The 8,945-nt window shown below is 43.4% G+C and overlaps 1 protein-coding gene across 1 annotated transcript; it reads left to right on the top strand.

The window, feature by feature from the left end:
• Window positions 1-1,973: 1,973 nt before the first annotated feature.
• On the top strand, window positions 1,974-5,576 carry LOC127293591 (uncharacterized). The gene is made up of 7 exons (XM_051323236.1): window positions 1,974-2,330; window positions 2,424-2,500; window positions 2,697-2,831; window positions 3,594-3,648; window positions 3,804-3,891; window positions 4,728-4,826; window positions 4,915-5,576. The coding sequence occupies exons 1-7, from the start codon at window positions 2,077-2,079 to the stop codon at window positions 5,038-5,040; spliced, it is 834 nt and encodes a 277-aa protein (XP_051179196.1). The 5' UTR covers window positions 1,974-2,076; the 3' UTR covers window positions 5,041-5,576.
• Window positions 5,577-8,945: the final 3,369 nt, after the last annotated feature.

Genomic DNA, 8,945 nt, shown 5'->3' with positions numbered 1-8,945 from the left:
ATAACCACTTTTATTATTGCCTCTTGGGCATATCTCCAACACTCCTTCCGTTTCGTTACTCATCCTCTAATCCTCTCACGTTTTCTGTAGACCTTGGAGCCAAGGTGGAGGAGGCCGGCAACGGAGCCTCCTCCCTGACGAGAAGATTCGGCGTGGCTGGCCGGCCGCCGCGGGGGAACCCATGGCGCCGCCGCGCGGCGCGACCAGCGTCGCACGCCTCGTCCCGTCGCCCGCCACACCACCGCAAGCAGCGACCCATGGCCGGCCGCCGCAGTCTAGCGAACCCTCGTCCTGGAGGTTGGATCCCGCGGGCGTGCTTCTGCCTGCTAGTCCCAGAGCTCGTCGTTGTGCAAAGGCCCCGCCTCTACTCGACCTGCCGCCTCCTCACCATGCTGCTCCTCCGGTGGCTCCACAAATCCGTGCTGCTTCTCCGCCTCCACGCCTACACCCAACATAAGCACAAGCACGACGCTACCGACCCGGCGATGCTACCATGGGCGAGCCAGGTTACTGCCGAGGACGGCCCTCGTTGCTGCTGACGGTGGGCCAAGTTGCTACCCACGGTGGCCCTCCTTGTTGCCGACGGCTTGCGACATGCATTACATGGATTTTGCTATCATATATAGATTTTTTTTGCTACAACCGTTCTATGTTTTTGCTATCTTAGTATATATATTTTGCTACTAAGTATTTTCGGTGATGTATTGGGCGAAGTCTGTTTTGATACAATAGCAATGACCACGTCAGAAACCTTGTAAACAATGTTGTGATGCTATTTTTTTTTGCTATAATTGTTTTGTTGTTTTGCTACTTTAATATAGAAATTTTGCTATGAGGTCTTCGTCAATTTTTTCCGATGATTTTAGATTTTGCTACATTAGCATTTTTCTGCTACAATAGCATTTTTTCTGCTATGAGTTCTCCGGCGAGGTCTCCGGCGAGCTCATCCTTTTTATTTCATTTCATGACTGAACCGTTTTTTGCTACAATGTAGCAAAAGTGGGTTTTTTTTGTTGTCGGGAGGTGTTTTTTTTGCTACATTCAGTAAAAGCAGATCTGGCCGTCCAAGATGGCCGGTCCGACGGCTGACGACCCGGGGGCTGGGAAATCAGATCCCTCGGGGGACGCCTAGCAGTTTCCTTATTAAATGGGCCGGACCTTAACTGTGTGCCAAATTGGGCCAGCCAGATGATGGGTAGTCAAAAAAATCTCAAATTTATGGGTGGGCCATGGCCGCAGCGCCAGTACACGTCATGGGGCTGGGTGGGGCGTCCTCGATGTCGATGGCCAGGTGGCGGACCGTGCCGGCGCTCGCGTCCACGCCGTCGAGAAGTCGGGAAAGCCATCAACACTGCTAGCGGTGTGTCCTCCTCTAGGAGGCAATATCTGGCCAGCGACGGATCTGGCCTCCGCGATGTCGGACGTCCCGTCCCCAAGCCTGGCCGTCCGTATGCATCGAAGTGGTGCTGTTGCCGAATCGGGACTTTGTGCTACGGGCAATAATAAAGTTCATAGGGAAGATATAATGGAGAATTGGAGATCGACCGGGACTCTATACTCGCTACCGGCCCATAGACATACGACATACAAGATTCAATTTACACGTGTTAACTGGCCGCTCCTGTTCAATTTTCTTGACTTACGAAAGATGGCATTGGGAGGACCGGTTGCACATCGGAAGGCACTCGGAGTCTCGGTTTTTTTGACGGACGAAAATTTGTTCTGTTTTTTTTAACCTACCAACAACACCGATCCGTAACTTATTAGTAGAGATAAAGAGTATGATTAGGTAAAAAAAAAGAACTTCCTTTCCAATTTTCTAAACGGGCCCTGAAGGGGCCGTGCCGGGCCTATGCAAAATACTTCAACGCCGTCTCCTTCTGTCGGTCTGCGCCCAAATCGGCCCATACAGAAGAGAAGACTCGGGCGCCCAAGCCTCCCCGCGAAGCAAAAACCCCTAGAGACCTTATCCCCTCGCTAATTCGCTATCCCCGTCCACCATTTCCAGCTCCCACCGAGACCAGACCACCTCCCTCTCCCTCCCCTCCACCGGCGGCCACCGCCGCGCCGCGCAGAATGGCAGCGCCGGCGGCCGTATCCAGCTTCCCCTATTCTTCCTCCGCAGCGCATAGACCCCAGCGCCGCCTCCCCGCCGCGGGGCGCGGCACGCGGACGCTGCTGCCGCCGGCCCGGACCGTCGCCTCCTCGCGCGCGCCGCTCGTCGTGTCCAGCCCGCCGCCAACGCCCGCTTCCGATACCGCGACAGGGCAGCCCAAGGTCGACCGGTCCGGCCGCTTCTGCAGCCCGCGCGCCGCCCGGGAGCTCGCGCTGTGAGTGCTCTCTCTTTCCCTTCCCTCCCCTAACGAGCATTGGTTTAGCTCGCGCGCGGTGCTTACGTGTGCTGCCTGCCACCCTTGCCGCAGGATGGTTTCCTACGCGGCGTGCCTCGAGGGCGCCGACGTGGTGCGGCACTTCGACCGCAGGGTCGCCGCCAGAAGAGGTGAGCCCACCTCGGCCGAAGCTTATCAATTTAAGTTAGCTATTTTCCCGCAGCAATGCGCTCTGCTGATCCATTCGTCCTGCTAATCCACAACATCAGTACACTACACGGCGGCCAATGTTTGGTGTTCGTTAGATAGAAGATTTTCGATTCCTAGTTGTCCTCATTTTGGTCTTTGTTTTGTACATTCTTGCAGAGGACGGTTATGTTTTCAACAAGGCGAGCTTGCAGAGCTACAATTTCATGAGCTTTTGCGGGGGTCCTCTGGAGGTTGCGACAGAGGAGGAGGCCCAGAAGCTCATGAGTCAGAATGAGAAGGATTCAGCAAACGGTAACAGCTGTTCACCACGCAACTTCATGTTTGGAATTTTAGTCTGGATGGAACTTGAGCTGCTACTAGCCGAATGTAGCCCAGGGATATGGAATGCGGTGCCACTTGCTCGTATTGTCATGAGCTACTGATTTGTTTGTAAAAATAGCTCATGCATAGTAAGAGTGTGACTGTGTGAGATACCGCAAATGAACCACAATGTTATTTTCTATGCAGCATCATGCAAAGGGAAAAAAAACTTTTGTGCTTATGTAGTATTGATTATAGAATTTGAACTTGTGAACTTTGTCATAGAATTTGATTAAAGTCCATGTTAGAATTGTAGGGTGTTCCTTTTAGTTCCTATGATAAGGATATACAGCATACATTTTATGCTTATGCAGTATTGATTAAATAATCATGTGTGCTAGGATAAGGATATTAATAACGAACGCGCGCAAAAAAAGGAGGATAAAATAGTTGAATAAGATTTCAAGTTGCTGCTGGTGTAGATTTCATTTTGCTTGAATGTATCTTGAATCATAAGTTTGGTATAAACATTTGCTCTTTCGGAAAGGAAGGCAACACCTCCAGGCGTCAACATACTCAGATGCACATAGCCATAAATATGCTTTTTTTTCTTAATACTTGTGCAATATAGAGCGGGCTATTTTGGATGAGCTTTTTTTTTTGTAAAGGATGTTCCTGTAATGTCCAGTTCTTATTCAAAGAATTTCTACCTAAGTTTGCTCATTTATATATTTATTTATTTTTGTAATTCAGAAGCAGAAGTTCTTTCAGCCCCTCCGAGGCTGGTGTACAACAATTTTGTGTTACGGTATGTTTCCTTCTCATCCCCTCCCCCCTTTTGGTTCAAGGAGTATTGGATAATTTGATACATTGTTAATTATATATATATTCTAACATCCACATAATGGTTACTCAGGTCTGGAGCTATTGTAGTACATTTGATTTAGATGTTTTCTGTTACAGATTGGCCCGGGATATGTTGGTGGCAGTTGCCAGTGGATGGGATCAGCATGTTGAAGTCATCAACAAAATAATTCCCCAGCACTGGAAGGTTAATATGTATTTCACAATGTTATGCAATTATCCATCAAATCCCTGTGTCAAGTTGTTCATATGTATGTAAGTTCAGTTAAAAGGCATTGTATCCTCAGGCTTCAGGCCTCCAAGTTCAATTGCATTTTTTGCTAGTTTATGACATCAAATATTATCTAGTTGGTTTTGTTTCACCACTGCACTAAACAATTGTTGTATTACATACTAGAAGTGAATGAAACTAGGCGGATATTTAGGACTATTTGCTGCTTTTGCCTATTTCTTTTTTGGCACTGCTTAAGCACTTGTTTGTGTGATGGAGCATGGTCTCATTTTCTACAGAACTTTCCATGAATTGTTTCTGTTCCCAGTAGAGAATTAGTATATGTAGTCATGGTTTTTGAGTCGCTGTATAGTCGCCGAGTCGTTTTCCAAATATCACGGCGACTCACGACTATACAACGACTTATGGCGACTATACACTGAGTCGCCTCGGCGACTCACTTTTGAGTCGCGACTCAAAAATCATTTATGTAGTTATCCCAACTTCCCAATAATGGTCAAGCGATTCAATAATCAATAACAAACTGAAACTGTTGGCATGAACTTTGGTGCAAGTATTTTGTTGAAAATCTGGACCATTGCCCATCAATGTATATTTGTTGACTCCTAAAGCTGATGAGGTCTTTTCTGGAAGAAAAAATATGAAAGATAATGGGGTTGCTTGCTGAACTTTTGCCTATTCATGTTATCACCAGCTTATTTGCTGATTTATCTGGTTGTGTTGTCCACTCTTGTTTTTCACTGAACTACATCAGTATCACTGTCGTCAATTACTGAACATTTTGTTGGCAGGATGAACCTGTTGCAAGGATCATTGAACTCTGCATTCTTCATATTGCTATGGCAGAGATGACATCGAGAGGAACACCTCACAAAGTTGCCATTAATGAGGTTATTGTTTTCTCACCCTGTTCTACAACTTCATAGTTTGGGCATACAAACATTAAGTATCTGTGCCCTCTTGTTAATCGTTGTTCAGGCGGTAGATCTGGCAAAACGGTTCTGTGATGGAGGTGCTCCTCGGATAATCAATGGATGCCTTAGAACATATGTAAAGGATCACATCAACAATGGCCCTAGTCAGCCAGCTGAATCAAAAGCATGAAGTTTCTGTAAGTACGTATTACGAAGGCAGTTGAAATTGTTCCTGGTATGGAGAAAAAAGAAAGGGGGCGATATAACAGAAGCATGGAGAAAAGTTGCTCTGTTTGACCAACCTCCTTCAGTTGCTTTAAGATTGAATGGTGGACCTGAAATGAGGCAAAGAAGCTGGGTTCATGGAAAGCTAGAAATATAGTTAAAGGTTAAACGGGTGACTACACTAGATGCACCGAGCTAGATGCTGATGATGCACTCTCCTGCATGTTCTTCAAAAAGATGCTGATGATGCACCCTCACCCGGAGCAACTCAGAGTACTTTTTCTAACAGCTTTTGCACTTGCTGAGCCCTGTGGTTCACCAGATGACAAGTTTTGCAAACTCAGTGTAAATGTAAGATTGTAAGGTTACGCTTGTATCTGCCAAATTCGCAACACCTGGACGGTCCTGTTAAATAGTTAGAAATTGGGTATTTCAAGAGGATATTTTTTAAGATATTGTAATCATATAGTTTTGATATGATAGTTTATAACTCTATTTGCATCTGAGGTCTATCATATTATGAAACCCCATTTGGTTATTGTGCTTCCTGAAAAGTCTGTACGAAAGATATTGCATTTGAACCAGAAGTCTGTACGAAAGATATTGCATTTGAACCAGGTCTAGGATGCAACTACAGTTGTTGTAGGAGTATCATATTATACGAGTTAGCCACCGGTTGCAATATACTACCTCCATTAAGATGCACGCGTATTCTAAGATAAACTTTGATCATAAAAATTAAGCAACAAATCTTGATAAATGCCTTGCAAGCATCTCTTATGTCTTACACTGGCAAGCTCACGCTCCTAAACTCTGTGATCCAATCACTGCCTATGTATGCAATGTGTTCTTTTAAGATTTCAATAACTATCTTTGTCCATTTTTTTAAAAAAAGTGGGAGACTGGGAGGCAATTCCTTTGGTCAGACAGAGATAATAAAATTCAAGGTAAATGCCTTGCAATCTGGGAAATGATGTGTAAACTAAAAGATCAAGGTGGGCTAGGAATCCTTAATCTCAGAATGCAGAACCAAGCTCTCCTCTTGAAGAACTTGCATAAATTTTTATCGTGCAGATATACCTTAGGTTAATCTGATCTGGCATGCATATTATGATAACAGAGGCACACCACAATCCATTAGCACAAAAGCCTATTTCTGGTGGAAAGATTGTATTGCTCTTGAGGATAAATACAAATAAATGACATTTGTGGATATTCAAAATGGAAAAAACAGTCCTTCTATGAAAGGATAATTAGAATAATGGAATAAGACAAGATATATATCTACATTTGCATTCCTTTTCCAGAACCCAATATATTACCATAGACAAGGCTATTGAGGCAACCAATGATAATATATATGATATGTTTCATCTTCCTCTCAGTACTGTTGCACATGAAGAACTCCATAGTCTGGAACAAGAATTCTTGGAGTTGAGTGTCACTAATGATCATGGCATATGGTCTTTCAATTGGGGCAGTAACTTTTCTACAAACAAGGTATACATAGAGCTTATTGGAACTCATGAAACTCCACATAGTATAACTGCAATATGGAAGGCATGCAGTATACCAAGGCACAATTTTTTTGCATGGCTTTTACTTAATGGCAGATTAAATACTAAGGATATGATAAAGCACAAGAATTTCTATGTTGAATACCCGGAATGCATACTCTGTGATAAATGCCCAGAGGAAACCATTATGCATCTCTTCTTTGAATGCACTTTTAGCCATAGTTTCTGGTGGGCCCTTGAACTGGAATAGAATGTGGATATGAACATCCACCGGATGATAGATGATGCAAAACAAAGATTTTCGTTGGATTTTTTCATGAAGATTATGATTGCTGGATGTTGGAGCATATGGGATCAAAGAAATTATGCTATTTTCAATGAAAATATTCCTAACAAACAGAGATGTATTATCAGATTCAAATCCACCTTTACTCTTACCATGCATCGAGCTAAACCTAGTCTCAAAGAAGAAATGCAATTCTAGATTGATACTCTATAAGTATGTAATAAGTACTACTCATGTAAATATCCCAATTATTAATAGAAAATGACACAGTAGGGAGCATTTTCCTACTGTATTTGTGTCAAAAAAAAAACAAATCTTAATTATATTATATGTAATTAGTATCGTTGGAGTCGTATTGAAAAGCACTTTTTAATGATACTAATTTCACACAAACAATCTTTATCTATTTAAAGTAATTCTTAGTCAAACGAAAAACTCGTAAAACATGGGCGCCTATTCCTTAAAACAGAGATAGTATATACAAGCGCAACACTATAATGCAAGAGACTGGCCATCAAAGATAAAAATAATATTTTGTAGCGACAACTGTTGCATTATTTCACCTGAGGTGTTCTCACAACTGTTGCAATATTATTGGCACTTTGTCCGTCCAAACATCAAGGAAAAGTCCGAAGTCAGTGTTCCCAAGCTGGACAAACTCTAAGCCGACCCTACTAGGATACGAGAATGTCTGGCTTGTGAAGGTCCAGCACTAGGCGGGTAACTAATTGTACCTTTTTTTAAGGGCGAAAAAAGCAATGAGAGGCAAACGAAAAGAATGGTGACGGAGATTTGGTGCAAATAGACACCACTGATCTCGTTTAAAAAAATCAAAAAACCATATTTTTGAGTTTCAAAAAATTCTGAAAAAAAATCCCATATAGCTAATGATGTATCACACAAACGTGTAAATGATCAATTTCAAATAGTTTATATTTTAAGCTACACAAAAGTAACAAAAGTGTAGATTGAACTAGTCATTTTAAATCTCCAAAACATATCATATTTTATCATTTTTGTCTAGCACAAAATAAAAAAAAATGGGTTAAGATTTTACATGATTGTGGGATGTATCACTAACAATATCCAGAATTATTTTCAGTTTTTTGATAACTAGTAAAAATATCTTTTAATTTTTTCTAGATGGCGAGAGCACTAGAGCTTGGAAGCCAAAAACACTTCTCGAAAGAATGGCTCTTTTTATGAGACATCATTATGCTATCTTACTCTAATTAACTTCTAGCCAGACACAAAAAGTGGTAGTGAACCAACTTTGGGATGCAGATCTGATCGGGTGTCCTGAAGCCCTAACCTAATCTGGATCTGATCAACTCCTTGATCTACCTAAAGAAGATCCAACTTAAACCAAGACGAACACAGGATAAAAAAGGCAAACAAAAATCATAAGATTTATCCAATAAATCCGCCTCACGCATCACATGCGCACGAACTAGGCCAAAAACAGAAGCCGAAGACCCGGCGCTCTGATAGCACTGTTGGGCAACAAAAACTTTCCACTGTTGACTCAGGCAAGACACCGCTGAGGATCCGACTCAGGTGAGAGGCCACGGCTCTTACAACTAGATGTGCATGTGCGAAAGTTGGTGGTGCGTCACTCGGTGCAGTGCAGTCCTTGTACTCTTCTCGGACTGCTCCTCCTTGTTCTTGTCTGTGAAGATAGAAACTACAGGGAGCTTGCTCTTCCGTCGGCTTGGTTCTTCTTCCGACTCCGGTTCCGCCACCTAGCGCACCGCATGTGAGTTGTCTTGCCGGTTCACACACATACAAGGTGGAAAGACAACATGGAGGTGCTAGCCTATTTTTCACCACCAGGGGTGAAGGGGATTGAAGCGGCTATGTATACCGTAAGATTTCATCATTGCCACCCCCGCACTCTCTCCTCTATATATCTAGGGAGTGGGTGAGGGGCACAACACTAATGTTCCGCTTCCCAAAACCCTAACGCTAGTCAAAGTGGGTCCAAACCATTGACACATGTCCCTGTCCTCCTATCTTCACTTAGCCGGCTTTGGTCAGTCGGATCCTATCCGGATGGTTCCACTCTCC

Source organism: Lolium perenne, chromosome 4, assembly GCF_019359855.2.
Source record: "Lolium perenne isolate Kyuss_39 chromosome 4, Kyuss_2.0, whole genome shotgun sequence".
Lineage (NCBI taxonomy): Eukaryota > Viridiplantae > Streptophyta > Magnoliopsida > Poales > Poaceae > Lolium > Lolium perenne.
This window is presented reverse-complemented; position numbering and strand designations above follow the sequence as displayed.

Coding starts and splice junctions, on each gene's coding strand:
- LOC127293591 (XM_051323236.1), top strand. CDS start 2,077: ATGGCAGCGCCGGCGGCCGTATCCAGCTTCCCCTATTCTTCCTCCGCA. Junction 3,649..3,803: donor TACAACAATTTTGTGTTACG/GTATGTTTCCTT, acceptor TTTCTGTTACAG/ATTGGCCCGGGATATGTTGG. Junction 3,892..4,727: donor TAATTCCCCAGCACTGGAAG/GTTAATATGTAT, acceptor TTTTGTTGGCAG/GATGAACCTGTTGCAAGGAT.